The sequence below is a fragment of the Trifolium pratense genome, linkage group LG2 (assembly GCF_020283565.1).
Source record: "Trifolium pratense cultivar HEN17-A07 linkage group LG2, ARS_RC_1.1, whole genome shotgun sequence".
Lineage (NCBI taxonomy): Eukaryota > Viridiplantae > Streptophyta > Magnoliopsida > Fabales > Fabaceae > Trifolium > Trifolium pratense.
The window spans coordinates 64,325,145-64,339,607 of NC_060060.1; the positions used below are offsets into that span (position 1 = coordinate 64,325,145).

General features: G+C 34.4%; 3 protein-coding genes across 4 annotated transcripts; 2 read left to right on the plus strand and 1 right to left on the minus strand.

Moving 5' to 3' along the window:
* Positions 1 to 341: 341 nt before the first annotated feature.
* Positions 342 to 5,760, plus strand: LOC123908222 (histone-lysine N-methyltransferase, H3 lysine-9 specific SUVH5-like). Its single transcript, XM_045958790.1, has 3 exons — positions 342 to 586; positions 1,603 to 4,737; positions 5,149 to 5,760. The coding sequence occupies exons 2-3, from the start codon at positions 1,629 to 1,631 to the stop codon at positions 5,166 to 5,168; spliced, it is 3,129 nt and encodes a 1,042-aa protein (XP_045814746.1). The 5' UTR covers positions 342 to 586; positions 1,603 to 1,628; the 3' UTR covers positions 5,169 to 5,760.
* Positions 5,761 to 7,838: 2,078 nt separating this feature from the next.
* On the plus strand, positions 7,839 to 10,345 carry LOC123908193 (histone-lysine N-methyltransferase, H3 lysine-9 specific SUVH6-like). Of its 2 annotated transcripts, none has more exons than XM_045958750.1 (2): positions 7,839 to 8,168; positions 8,564 to 10,345. In XM_045958750.1, the coding sequence occupies exon 2, from the start codon at positions 8,566 to 8,568 to the stop codon at positions 10,162 to 10,164; it is 1,599 nt and encodes a 532-aa protein (XP_045814706.1). In that variant the 5' UTR covers positions 7,839 to 8,168; positions 8,564 to 8,565; the 3' UTR covers positions 10,165 to 10,345. The 2 variants fall into 2 exon arrangements, with proteins under 2 accessions (XP_045814706.1, XP_045814707.1); XM_045958751.1 differs by having other exon boundaries at positions 8,612 to 10,345.
* A 124-nt stretch (positions 10,346 to 10,469) lies between these two features.
* LOC123908196 (expansin-like B1) lies at positions 10,470 to 12,787 on the minus strand. Its single transcript, XM_045958753.1, has 4 exons — positions 12,493 to 12,787; positions 11,973 to 12,079; positions 11,277 to 11,591; positions 10,470 to 10,846 (listed from the first exon to the last, which is right to left on the minus strand). The coding sequence occupies exons 1-4, from the start codon at positions 12,626 to 12,628 to the stop codon at positions 10,649 to 10,651; spliced, it is 756 nt and encodes a 251-aa protein (XP_045814709.1). The 5' UTR covers positions 12,629 to 12,787; the 3' UTR covers positions 10,470 to 10,648.
* Positions 12,788 to 14,463: the final 1,676 nt, after the last annotated feature.

A 14,463-nucleotide genomic window follows, 5' to 3' on the forward strand; every position in this document is an offset into this window, starting at 1 on the left:
AAAATAATGTAACTTATGAAAGAAGAAAACTTTTTATATATTGCGAGTCAATCACAAATTATCTTATATGGAGTATATGATATTTATGATAGACATGGTCAAAGTCAAAATTTGTTAGTAATAAAAGATTGCCTAATATAATACTAATTTCAAATATACTTTGGTCAAAACTCAATATAATAATAATAATTTAAAGTTAGTCAATTTTCCTTCTTTTTTTTTTTTCAGGCAATTTTATTTTTTAAAGTATACCAAAATAAATAAGTAAAAAAAAAAAAAAATTGACAGTAAAAATAAAAATAAAAAAGTAATAAATGTTACTGGAGTATATTAATGGAGATATTTTAGTTTCTCCAAAATAGGCGGGGACGTGATATTTCCCGATTCTCATATGAGACAGAAAAAAACTACTGAAAGATGGAATTTACAAAAATGAACGCATTATTTTCATTTCTCAATAATTAATCAAAACCCTAAAATCTCACCACTTCCGTAATCGTTTCTCTTCTTCCGTCAGAACCGTTACTTCCACTCAACTCAACTCGCCGGAAAACGCCGCCTCTCCTCGCCGGAGATTCTCGTTCAGGTTTTCCTCTTCCTCCTCCTCATTCTTCTTTCTTGAATCTTGATATGAATTGCTGCGACAAATTTCTATAATGTTTCTAGGTTTTAGGTTTTTGGAAATATTGATTTGAGAAATTTTGATTTGTTTCTCTGATTGATTGATCGAATAAATATAGATGTAATACATTGTACTTTCATATCCGTATGATTTTTTTTCTCCAACTGTTTATGCATGCTGCCATGATCATGCGAATTCTGTTTTTGACCTTTGAAAGAAGCAACCAAGTGTTAATGATTGATTAGGAAATATGAAATATAAATGAAGAAGCAACCAAGTGTTTTAGCTTATGCATTTGCCTTGGACTATGTTAATCTGTCTTAGTAATGTAATGAAATCTTGATCATCAAATTGAAATAGTGAATCACTAAGATAAGATTGAAACTGGTAATTGCTTCAAAAAAGTATCACTGTGGATAACTTGAGAGTCCTCAAAATTCAAATGTCATGGCTTAGCACCTCTATTTGAAAGGATAAAGTTCATGTATTACATATACACATATTACACTTGATTCAGTAGGTTACTTTCCTGACAGAAATTGTTTATAAGATTGAAGAAACTCCGTCATTCTAGTTTATATATGTATCCACTACATGAACACTTGATGCCTCCTTGCTACACTATCTAAGTACTGTGTTGCTATCTACTATATGTTCTCAATCCCATAGGGCATGAACAACTGGAAGAGATAAAAAGAAACACTATAAGAACTGTGTTGCTATCTATTTTTAGTAAGTTTTTGGACCAAAAATGTTAGCCCCACTGATAATTTATGTCTGGATCCGCCCCTGTATTTCCTTAAGGTTTCTTTTGCCTTTCATTTAACTAGCTAATTTTAACTCTTTAATTTCTTGTTGTTTTGTATTGCTTGTAATTTCATCTTTATATTAGTGTTCTTTGATTGTTATTTGTTTTTTGATTTTTTTAGTTTCTCATTTTTTGTTGTTGTTTCTTTGGATGATTTATTGTTTTTGCACAGTAAAAAGAAGAGTGTGGGATGAGAAGATGAGTTCGGAGCCACCGAGAGGAACGGTAGAATCAATGTCACTGTGTAATGGACATTCTGAACAAGAATTAGGGATTCCGTTGATGGAGAATGGAGGCTCTAGTATTCTTACTCGGCCCAAGATTAAGCGCCGTGCAGTTTCTGCAGTTCGTGATTTTCCTGAAGAATGTGGACCATTTGGTTCTGCTGATGGTACATCTCTTGAAGATAAGAGTGAAGACTGTTTAGGCGGTGAAGCTGTTTGTCCCAACCTTGAAGATGATTCTCAACATTCTGAGGTTGATAAAAAGTTGTTTGATACAGAGGCTCTTGAACAAACAAGTGACTGTAGTTTGAAGAAGGAAGATCCTGTTGTCTTATCTGATCAAGTGGATGGGGATACTTTGGCTAACGACGAGCCTGGAAAAGTGGCATTGGTGGACATGGAAACTTCGGATATGGAATTTACAACTGAAGTGAAAACGGAAGATCATATGGTCTCATCTAATCAAGGGGATGGGGATACTTTGGCTAATAATGAACCTGCAAAAGTGTCATCGGTGGACATGGAAACTGGAGATATGGAATTTGCAACTGAAGTGAAAAAGGAAGATCAGGTCTCATCTCATCAAGTCAATCAGCCTACATTGGATAATGATGAACAAGCAAATGTGGCATTGGCAGACATGGAAACTTTGGATGCAGAATTTGCAACTGAAAGCTGTAGTCCGAAGAAGGAAAATCCAATGGATGAATCTACTCTGGCTAATGGCGAACCTGCAAAACAGGCATTGGTAGGCACAGAAACTTTGGATACTGAATTTGCAACAGAAGACCTCATAAAACAAGATTTCTCTAATATAATGTCTCCAATTGGTGAGGTAGTTATGGATGATGCTTGTATGGAGGAGGCTGTAACTAAAAGGTATCCTCCTCGTAGAAAAGTTGCAGCAGCGATCAGAGATTTTCCACATTTATGTGGACGCAATGCTCCCCTTCTTACTACGGACGAGCGTTTAAGGGAGCTATCTTCTTTGAATAAAAAGAGAGTGGGTCAAACTGACATAAAAGAAGTAGATAATAACAAGAGAAAGCTTGCTAACATCATTCAAGCTGACTCTGAAGGGAATGCTACACAGAGAGTTAAGAAGATGGATGTAGTTGATTCATCTTCTGAGATGAGATTGGCACTGGTTAAAGAGGAAAACACAAACACTGTACAGGTCGAAGGAACATCAGGCAGGAAAACAGTGCAAGGTTTGATGGCTAAATCAGAATGTCCTTGGAGATCTGATATCAGTTCCCCCAAATTTAAACCAGCATCAATAGGTGGCACTGATGAAAGGAAGGGAAAGAAAGTTGATTATTATGCCCAGCTAGACAGGTCTAAAACTGCTGTCAAGACAAAACATTTACCGAATCATTCTGGGCACGTGCAGTTGAAAAAGAAAAATGGAAATGCTGCTTCTGATGACATGGGTGAATTAGTAAGACGGGAGAATAATTCTCTAGACCCTAAACATAAAAACTTTAAAATTGTCCCAAAATCACATGGTGTAAATGTTCCTCCTCTTGGTCGTAGTAATTTCAGTGGTCATGAGAATGACTCAATGGCCCGAAATAATGTGAGGAAAGCATTGCGCCTGTTCCAAGCTGTTTATAGAAAGCTTTTGCAGGAAGCGGAAGCAAAAGCAAAGTCAAACGATAAAGAAAGAAGGAGGTTTGATTTACAAGCTGCGAAAATACTTAAGGAGAAAGGGAGCTATGTTAATGAAGGGGATAAGATCTTGGGATCTGTCCCCGGGGTTGAAGTTGGTGATGAATTTCAATATAGAATCGAGCTTAATATAATTGGCCTTCATCGCCAGATTCAGGGTGGTATAGATTTTGTGAGGCAGAAAAATAAAGTCCTTGCCACTAGTATTGTTGCGTCAGGGGGCTATTCTGATGACTTAGATAATACAGATGTTTTGATATATACAGGGCAGGGTGGAAATGTGATGAGCAGTGATAAAGACCCAGAAGATCAGAAGCTTGAAAGGGGCAACCTTGCTCTGAAGACCAGCAGTGAGGAAAAGAATCCTGTTAGGGTGATACGGGGTTCGGAATCAATGGATGGAAAAAGCAAGATATATGTTTATGATGGACTTTATCTAGTTGAGTCATGTTGGCAGGAAATGGGGTCACATGGGAAGCTGGTTTATAAGTTTCGCTTGCGAAGAATCCCAGGTCAAACCGAGCTTGCCTTGAAGGAACTGAAGAAATCTAAAAAGTTCAAAATAAGAGAAGGTCAATGCGTCAAAGATATTTCCTACGGTAAAGAGAGAATTCCCGTATGTGCTGTGAACACCATAGACGACGAGAAGCCCCCTCCATTTAAATACATAACTAAGATGATATATCCTGATCGTTGCAATCTTGTCCCTCCAGAAGGCTGTGGTTGTACTAATGGATGCTCTGACCATGCAAAATGTTCCTGTGTACTAAAAAATGGGGGGGAAATTCCTTATAATCATAATGGGGCTATTGTAGAAGCAAAGTCTGTAGTCTATGAGTGTGGGCCTAAATGCAAGTGCCCTCCAACCTGCCATAACAGGGTGAGCCAACTTGGCATAAATATTCAACTTGAAATTTTTAAAACCAATTCAATGGGGTGGGGTGTAAGATCCCTAAATTCCATTCCTTCAGGAAGTTTTATCTGTGAATATATAGGAGAGGTTCTTGAAGACAAGGAAGCTGAACAAAGAACTGGTAATGATGAGTATCTTTTTGATATTGGAAATAACAAAACCAACAATACTCTTTGGGATGGACTTTCGACACTTATACCAGATTCACACTCAAGTTCATGTGAAGTAGTGAATGATGTTGGCTTCACTATCGATGCCGCTCAGTTTGGTAATGTGGGGAGATTCATCAACCACAGTTGCTCCCCCAATCTCTATGCTCAGAATGTCCTTTATGATCATCATGACATCAGGATTCCTCACGTCATGTTATTTGCTGCTGAGAACATTCCTCCCTTGCAAGAGCTGAGTTACGATTACAATTATATGATAGATCAAGTCCGTGATTCTGATGGCAATATCAAAAAGAAGTACTGCTATTGTGGTTCTGTGGAGTGTACTGGTAGGTTGTATTAAGGTCTGCCATGTTAATTGTTGGAACGTAGTTTTTTTAGTTTTTCAAATTCAAACTAAAATCCCAAAACATTGAACTTAATTTTTAGCCATGTTTGCTTGATGATTATTCTGAGTTGGCCAGCAATGCTATGTTGTTTGAGCCATGGAAATTTATGGTGAAGTTTTACAATTTTTTAAAATTTCAATTGTTTTCTCACCACCAAGGTCAAACCCCTGTGTGTCAATTTGGTCCTTTGCTCCTTTTGCTGCTTCTGCAATGAAGTGTTATTTGTTTGCTTCACTTCCTGTATCTTTGTTAGTAATTGAATATTATTGGGAGTGTTGTGAAGTTGATTTTCACTGTGAATCTAATGAAACAAATTAAATTTATTTGACATTTTGTTATTGTTTCCCATAGGTTTCCTCCTCCGGAGGTAATCATATTTGAGGAACTGTCGGACACTTCATGTGGACACATCTTCCAGTTGGGGTTCAAACTTTAGTTGTGGAAGTCTGTCTAGCTCCTTTCTTGAGACCCATTCATGTTGGTTGTTTTTGACTTTATGTTAAGCAACTCTATATGAATGTAAAAAATACTATAAAAATTTTTGACTTTATGTTAAGCAACTCTATATGAATGTAAAAATATACTATAAATTTTTTTGACTTTATTATGTTAAGCAACTCTATACGAATGTAAAAATATACTATAAAAAATTACAATTACATCTTCAGGACCACTATTAAGCTTCCCATTTAATTTATCTATGCATTTGTATTAAACATAGGAGATAGTACAACGGGGTATGGGGTTGGAAGATGCTGGCACTTTAAGAAATCCTGTGGCTTTTAATCTCTTTTCTTTACATCTGGTTAGGGTCGACCTAACCAAAAGTAAGACCTTAAACAAAGTTTGTATACTACGAGATGTAAAGAATTGACAGTTATTGTAGTAAATTGAGGCGTAAAATATTTCAAAGGCATTGACAGGTATTAATGTTAGTATAATAAGTTATAGTTTGATTCTGAAGCTGTAGCATTATCTAACCAAACTTTCACAAGAATATTAGCATACTCATTGGATTTCTTATGACATCAGAAGCCAAACACACAACCAAAGGTGAAAAGACAATTTATTTAGTACATAAATCCTCACAGTTTTAGTACAAGTACAAACAAATTGCACTTCACCCACCCACTAGTAGTAGTTGAACATTAGTTTTTAGAATGACACAACAAGAAACAATAAAATACCAATAATCTAGTTCTATAAGTGCATTTGTTTTTAATCAAACTGAATTTGCGAGTCATAAACAGCCCCAGCTTCCCAATCACTAGAGATAACATTCTTGGATTCCACCCAATAAAGGCCACCACTACCACTCACTTGTAACCTCAACTTTATAGGACCTCTTGGAGGGTTCTCTGCATAAAAAACTACCCCAAACACCCTACGCATTGGTCTCCACTCTTGGCAATCTTCCTGTTCCATTACCATTTCAAGATACCCAATTCAATTTCAAGTAATGTAACAAAATGTATAAATACTCTCAAAACAAAAATATCTACATGCAAAAAAAATTAAATTAGGCTTAAATATACATTTGGTCCCTTACTTTTATTTTAGGTTTTAATTTGGTCATTTACGTTTAAAAAGTATCAATTTGGTCCCTTACATTTCCATTAGGTTTCAATTTAGTCATTTCCGTCAGTTTTGTCATATGTGGCAGTCAGTTCGCATATGTGGACAGACACGTGGACACTTTGACACACTGACATGCGTATAGTTCAAACTGTATTAGTGACAAAACTAACGGAAATGATTAAATTAAAACTTAATAGAAATGTAAGGGACCAAATTGATACCTTTTAAACGTAAGAGACCAAATTAAAATATAAAATAAATGTATGGGAATATAGTTAAGCTATTAAATTAAATTGGCTTAGATATATAATTTTTCTTCTAGAAATCAATGTTTTATAAAAGGGACAAAATCAATTGGTTCAACCAGTTGACTCGAGAACCTTAACAATTTACCGTTTTGTTTGATCTTGCTGAACCGCAGTTGATTTGGTATGTGTTTGGTTCTGCGGTGGACATAATTGATTTTGACAGAATTGATTTTGATAGAATTGATTTATGTTTGGATATATTAATACAAAAGTGAGTTGAACAAAGAATTTGAGTGTAAAAATTAATTCTAGAATGAGAAGCTACAATTTCTAGCTTCAAGTAGAATCTATTTTGGATGCAGAATCAATTTTACTTTTGAGAAACCGAACAAGTAAGAATCCATTCTACATGTCCAGAATTAATTTGGTTGCTCTAGAATTGAAACCAAATATACACTAAATCTATTTTTATTTTTTTCATTTATTTATTTGTCATTCAGTTCAAAATGAGTTGGAATCTGGTGAGCTCTTCAAAACATATCTCAAGATTGTCACAATGAGCTAAACTCACGTCCTTGCGGAATATGAGTCTGTCTACTCATTACAAACCAAATCAAGCTCGACGGAAAAGACTCATTTTATATTAATTTCATATCTTAAAACAACAAATGAAAATATGTATACCTGTCACAATTGAATACTCAGTTATATCATTTGTTCCACCAACATAGAAAATGATAATCGCCAAGTAGTGAGGGTTTTTGCTGCGTTCATGACCTTAAGCAAGATGTTATAACCATTGTATTTGCAAGGGACTCTTTTATATTCTATATCAACCACACCATATTTGAAAAGTTCTGCAGATGCATCAGCATTTATGCCCAATCTTAAATAGCCACGTGGACCACCGTAACAAATGATTTAATGAATATGAATTTTATAAAATTTACTATTTAAAAGTTTATACTCCCTCCGATCCTAAAAATAAGAGGAAGTTTATTTTTTAATTCATTGAGAATTTAATGTATCTGATTCATAATATTGTCTAGATATATTAGATTCTCAATCAATGTAAAAAGTAAACTTTCTCTTATATTTATGACTGAAGGGAACATCATATAAATAATTCATAAAAAAATTTAGAAAAATTAAAAATTACGATATGATATTAAAAATCATTTGATATATGTGATTTGTATTTTTTGATATAATTCGGGACCAAGAGAGTAGGATATAAATTTCTTAATTGTTGATGAAATTAAGTAGTAGTGAACAAGTAGAGTTATTACTTGGTGGTAGCATAGCATGCACCACAAACACAACCCAGATCCATTCTTCCACAAGCTCCCTCTAAAAGCATTATTAAAAATGTAAAAATTAGTTAGAGTTTGTACTACATACATAATTACTTTGTTAATTCCCCACAACTTCTCTAAGCTATTCATTCTTCGTCTTCACCCTAAGTTTCAGATTCAAGCCCGTTTCTTCAAGGGAAGCTTCAGATTCTCCTCAAATTCTTCAATTAAAGTTCAAAATCACTTTCAGGTTCACTTCTCACTCGTTACTGTTGAATTTTTTTATTTATTATTCCCAATTTTTTCATCATAAATTGCTAATTAGGTATATGTTTTGATTATTCCAATTAGGTATTCATGTGTAATAATAAAAGTACTATAAAATAATTGAATATAGTTTCATGGGAATTATATTTATGAATTTTCTGCCATTTTCTCAATGGAACACAAACAATATACAAGTATCAGATGCTTATTGTATCCGATATGTGGTCATTCCTTGAAAATTTAGGATACAATATGTTAAGGATACTTCATTTGTAATGGTCTTCTTGATTATGTCAGTTACCAACTTAGGTTACTTAAAATAGAAATGTCTTCTTGTTCATGTTGTTTTGGTCTCAACGTTTGCATTTGGTGAGGTAGCTATGCATGATGATGACTCAACGTCCTTGTCATCCAATATCGATATAGGTGGTTCTGGTGTTCGTATGGAAGAGGCTGTAACTAAAAGGTATCCTCCTCGTAGAGAAGTTGCAGCAGCGATCAGAGATTTTCCACGTATATTTGGACGCAATGCTCCCCTTCTTACTACGGACGAGTGTTTAAGGGAGCCCTCTTCTGCGATCAGAGATTTTCCACATTTATGTGGACCCAATGCTCCCCTTCTTACTACGGACGAGTGTTTAAGGGAGCTCTCTTCTTTGAATAAAAAGAGAATGGGTCAAACTGACGTAAAAGAAGTGGATAATAACGAGAGAAAGCTTGCTAACATCGTTCAAGCTGACTCTGAAGGGAATGCTACACAAAGAGTTAAGAAGATGGATGTAGTTGAACCATCTTCTGAGATGAGATTGGCACTGGATAACACAAGAGAAAAGAACACTCAACTTTCTGAAAAATATAATCACCATCAGGTTAACATAAATCCAAAGGTAGTGGTTAAAGAGGAAAACACAAACACTGTACAGCTTGAGGGAACATCAGGCAGAAAAATAGTGCTAGGTTTTATTTCTAAATCAGAATGTCCTTGGAGATCTGATCTCAGTCCCCCCAAATTTAAACCAGCATTAATAGGTGGCCCAGATGAAAGGAAGGGAAAGAAAGTTGATTATTATGCCCAACTAGACAGGTCTAAAACTGCTGTCAAGACAAAACATGTACCTAATCATTCTGGGCACGTGCAGTTGAAAAAGAATAATGGAAATGCTACTTCTGATTGCATGGGTGAATTAGTAAGACGGGAGAATAATTCTCTAGACCCTAAACATAAAAACTTTAAACGCGTCCCAAAATCATATGGTGTTAATGTTCCTCCTCTTGGTCGTAGTAATTTCAGTGGTCATCAGAATGACTCAATGGCCCGAAATAAAGTGAAGAATGCATTGCGCCTGTTCCAAGTTGTTTCTAGAAAGCTTTTGCAGGAAGCGGAAGCAAAAGCAAAGTCAAACGAGAAAGAAAGAAGGAGGTTTGATTTACAAGCTGCGAAAATACTTAAGGAGAAAGGGTACTATGTTAACGAAGGGGATAAGATCTTGGGATCTGTCCCTGGGGTTGAAGTCGGTGATGAATTTCAATATAGAATAGAGCTTAATGTAATTGGCCTTCATCGCCAGATTCAGGGTGGTATAGATTATGTGAAGCAGAAAAATAAAGTCCTTGCAACTAGTATTGTTGCGTCAGGGGGCTATTCTGATGAATTAGATAATACAGATGTTTTGATATATACAGGGCAGGGTGGAAATGTGATGTGCAGTGATAAAGACCCAGAAGATCAGAAGCTTGAAAGGGGCAACCTTGCTCTGAAGAACAGCAGCGAGGAAAAGAATCCTGTTAGGGTGATACGGGGTTCGGAATCAATGGATGGGAAAAGCAAGATATATGTTTATGATGGACTTTATATAGTTGAGTCATGTTGGCAGGAAATGGGGTCACATGGGAAGCTGGTTTATAAGTTTCGCTTGCGAAGAATCCCAGGTCAACCAGCCTTGAAGGAACTAAAAAAATCTAAAAGTAAATTAATTTGACTTTTTGTTATTGTTGCCCATAGGTTTCCTCCTCCGTAGGTAATCGTATTTGAGGAACTGTCGGACACTTCATGTGGACACATCTTCCAGTTGAAGTTTAAACTTTAGTTAAGAAGATGATAGAATTAACAGTTATTGTAGTAAATTGAGGCGTAAAATATTTCAAAGGCATTGACAGGTATTAATGTTAGTATAATAAGTTATAGTTTGATTCTGAATCTGTAGAATTATTTAACCAAACTATCACAAGAATATTAGCATATTCATTGGATTTCTTATGACATCAGAAGCCAAACACAAGCAAAGGAGAAATGACAATTTATTTAGTACATAAATCCCCCACAGTTTTAGTACAAGTACAAAGTGCACTCCACCCACCCACTAGTAGTACACAGGAACATTAACTTTTAGAATGACACAAACAAGAAACAATAAAATACTAGTAATCTAGTTCCAATCTATATCTATATAAGTGCATTTGTTTTTAATCAAACTGAATTTGTGAGTCATAAACAGCCCCAGCTTCCCAGTCACTGGAGATAACATTCTTGGATTCCACCCAATAAAGGCCACCACTACCACTCACTTGTAACCTCAACTTTATAGGACCTCTTGGAGGGTTCTCTGCATCAAACACTACCCCAAACACCCTACGCATTGGTCTCCACTCTTGGCAATCTTCCTGTTTCATTACCATTTCAAGATACCCAATTCAATTTCAAGTAATGTAACGAAATGTATAAATAATCAAAACAAAAATATCTACATGCAAAAATAATAAAATTGGCTTAAATATAATTTTACTTCAAAAAATCAATGTTTTAAAAAATGGACAAAATCAGTCGTTCAACTGGTTGAATCATGAGCCTTAACACTTTAATATTTGATTTGATCTTGGTTATGCTGCTTTCTGGTTGAACCGTGGTTGATTCAATATGTTTTCATTTATTTATTTGTCATTTAGTTCAAAATGAGCTGGAGTGTGGTGAACTCTTTAGGACAGGTTTCAAAATTGTCAGCATGATCTAAACAAACCGAATCAACCTCGGCTGAAAAGACTCATTTTATTATATTAATTTTATATCTTAAACAAAAAATGAAAATATGTATACCTGCCACAATTGAACATCAGTTATATCATTTGTTCCACCAACATAGAGAATGATAATAGCCAAGTAGTGAGGGTTTTTGCTGCGTTCATGGACCTTAAGCAAGATGTTATAACCATTGTATTTGCAAGGGACTCTTCTATATTCTATATCAACCACACCATATTTGAAAAGTTCTGCAGATGCATCAGCATTTATACCCAATCTTGAATAGCCACGTGGACTCATTATGAAATCTGTCCTATCTCCCGCACCATGATCGGTCACCACCACATATGCTCCATTCTCATCACACAATTGTGGTATTTTGCACCTCACCTAATTTACCATCATTTTTTATATTTAATAAATAAAAAACAATTGTTAGTGATGTTGATAAATGATAAAGCCTTAATTTCCTTTATAGTTATTTATATCTTTGTTTCAATTTTACCTCGAGAGCACCAGCGCTTATGATTCAAGACATGTTTTATGTTCGATATCGACATATGTGATTACATATAATTAATTCATTTTTCAAATTATTGTCGTTATCAATATGTCAATATCAGTGTATTATTTGTTGTCCAATTGTCGGTACTTCATAGATGAAGAAGACATGTTTTGAGGTACTAATAATTTCTTTGAAGAAAGTTACTAGTATGATATAAATTTGTTAATTGTTCAAGAAATTAAGTAGCGAACAAGTAGAGTTATTACTTGATAGCATGCACCACAACCAGATCCATTCTTCCACAGCCAGGACACGCCGGCGACATTACCATCGTTTACTGTCTGTCCGTAATCGCCATAGCCACAAGCTCCCTCTAAAGCATTATTAAAAATGTAAAAATTAGTTAGAATTTTGTAGTACATAATTAGTTGCATTGCCAAACTAAATTCTACGAACACAATTCCCTTAATTAAAAAACTAATTGCAGTTCCAAAATATCAAGAACTTGTGTCAAAAATAAAAAATCTGCACAACATACAATTTTTTTGTAAGTAGTTCAGTGGTCAGAATATCACATTTTAAGATGAATAAGTGGGTGGTATTAGGATTTGAACTTTGATTCCTACATTATATGCAATGTTCCTACTAACTAAGTTATGTTCACGAGATCTATGCACAATACATCTATATGCATAATCAATTATAAAAATGTGCTATGTCACATACACTATACTATATAGATATAAGTAAAAGAGTATATATTGGTAGAAGAGGAGGGTCACATACTTGGATTTCCATAACAATCTGGGCTACCATAATAGGTTGCTCTAGAGCAAATAAAAGAGTCTTGAGAGTTACACATTATAGGTAAGAGCAATATGACACAAACTAAACCAATTTGGTGCTTAAAATGAAGTTCCATTATGTTAATTAGTGAAAAATTGTCAAGGAGATAGCAACAAAAATATTTAGGATTCTAAATGTGAAGCATGTGTGTGAAATACTATGAATAAGAGAAGGCTTATGAGATAGAAAGCACATTAAGATACAATGTCATATTTATAGCACAAGCTTGAAGTCTATTTACTTAATTAGCTAGTAACCAATTAATTAGTTTTTTTTCCCTTCCACTTGGAACTATGGAATAGAAGAAGATTGGAATAATGATGTGTACATCTACTCCCTATGATTGGACCACAAGGGCCAGGGTCATCATATAATATTTGAACCAGTTAATTTATTTTATTTTGGTGCATAGAACCAGTTTATTTTGCAATGGGAAATGCCTAACTTTGTATTATTGAAACATTTTTCTTGGAAGATCCATGCACTTGCAGCTTAACTCTAAGGTTCAGAATTTTGACAAAAATTTTATATACTCCCTCCGATCCTTTTTATAAGAAAAAAAATGCTATACAGATATAGTGATATCGAACTATGCCTATGTCATTCTAAACACATTTGTCTACGCAATTTCAAGAGCGCTGGCTCAAAAAATTTAGAGGCTTAAAGTTATTTAAGTTTGTTCAGATATTAATGTTCTGATTAATATTCCTCAAGATCCTTGAGCTTTTTTAGATAAAATTTGTTATTGATATTGCTTGAAAGATGTTGCTCATATGATGAAAATTTCATGTATAGGAGACGTTAAATAGTTAAGTATTTAACACAATTATCTACTTAATTAGAGCACAATGTAAAGTCCTAAAAATTTCATGCATATGATTATGAAGTGTCAGCTACATGCGATCTGTTTGCTATATGTAAGTAGAAGATGTTGTAAAATCTTAAAAATTTCATGTATAGGAGATATCACATATTTAACTAGCCATCTGCGTTCGCTACTTAAATAGAAGAATAGATATTTGATAATTTCAAAGGATACGCGAGAAAACTCATACCCGTGAAAAAAAATCTTATTGTTTATAGGCATGTTTTTTTTATCCATGGACTAAATGAGTGCCCTAGAAAAAAACCTCATTCTAATCATACTTAATTTTGCAAAATTAGGTTTAATCAATTGTAATATTGTAAACTTCAATCCAAGACAAAGAGACCATAAGAATATTCTCATGATTGTGATAAAGAAAAACAAAATTGGTGATTTAAAAAAGTTGAAGCTAGGTCTAGGTGTCAAAATAAATTTTGATATTGAAATCACACTTAAATATCTAGCAGCCACGTTTGGTTGTAACGCACCCAATGCAGCATTAGGCCACTCATTAAGCAATTCGTTAATTAAAATATGAGCACTTCAATTCGATCAACTATAGTTGGACGCTTTAAGGACATGATCTCAATCTCAAATCATCTTAAAGGACACTCTATAAAGATACTTAGTTGTTAACTTTCTGTGATAGTTCGACGAGAAGTGCCATCATCATCATAATAAGTTCTTTCTCTCATCATCATGATCTCACTTCATTTTATAATAAGAAAAATGTTAACCAGCGTTCTAATGACACTAGTTAGCATAATAATTCTTGTAATAAATAGGAACATAACAATATGGTGTTAGGAAAGTTGATAACTAAAAGTAAATGACTCATTTTAGGAATTGAAGTTGAATTTAATTCCTAAACTATTCTATGTTTGAGACGCAGTCCAATCAAGTAGAGAGAAAAATGAATGTATTGCTGCCAATTTGAAGATTAATTTTATACCGTATATATAAAATGACCTAAGTCGTCCATAAGTGTAACTCAAATGGTAACTACCAGGGACATTATTGAAATGGTCGGGATTCGAACCCCGAAT

Coding starts and splice junctions, on each gene's coding strand:
- LOC123908222 (XM_045958790.1), top strand. CDS start 1,629: ATGAGTTCGGAGCCACCGAGAGGAACGGTAGAATCAATGTCACTGTGT. Junction 4,738..5,148: donor TGGTTCTGTGGAGTGTACTG/GTAGGTTGTATT, acceptor TGTTTCCCATAG/GTTTCCTCCTCCGGAGGTAA.
- LOC123908193 (XM_045958750.1), top strand. CDS start 8,566: ATGCATGATGATGACTCAACGTCCTTGTCATCCAATATCGATATAGGT.
- LOC123908196 (XM_045958753.1), bottom strand. CDS start 12,628: ATGGAACTTCATTTTAAGCACCAAATTGGTTTAGTTTGTGTCATATTG. Junction 11,592..11,972: donor GTTGTGGTGCATGCTATCAA/GTAATAACTCTA, acceptor ATGGTAAATTAG/GTGAGGTGCAAAATACCACA. Junction 10,847..11,276: donor CTGATGTTCAATTGTGGCAG/GTATACATATTT, acceptor GTAATGAAACAG/GAAGATTGCCAAGAGTGGAG.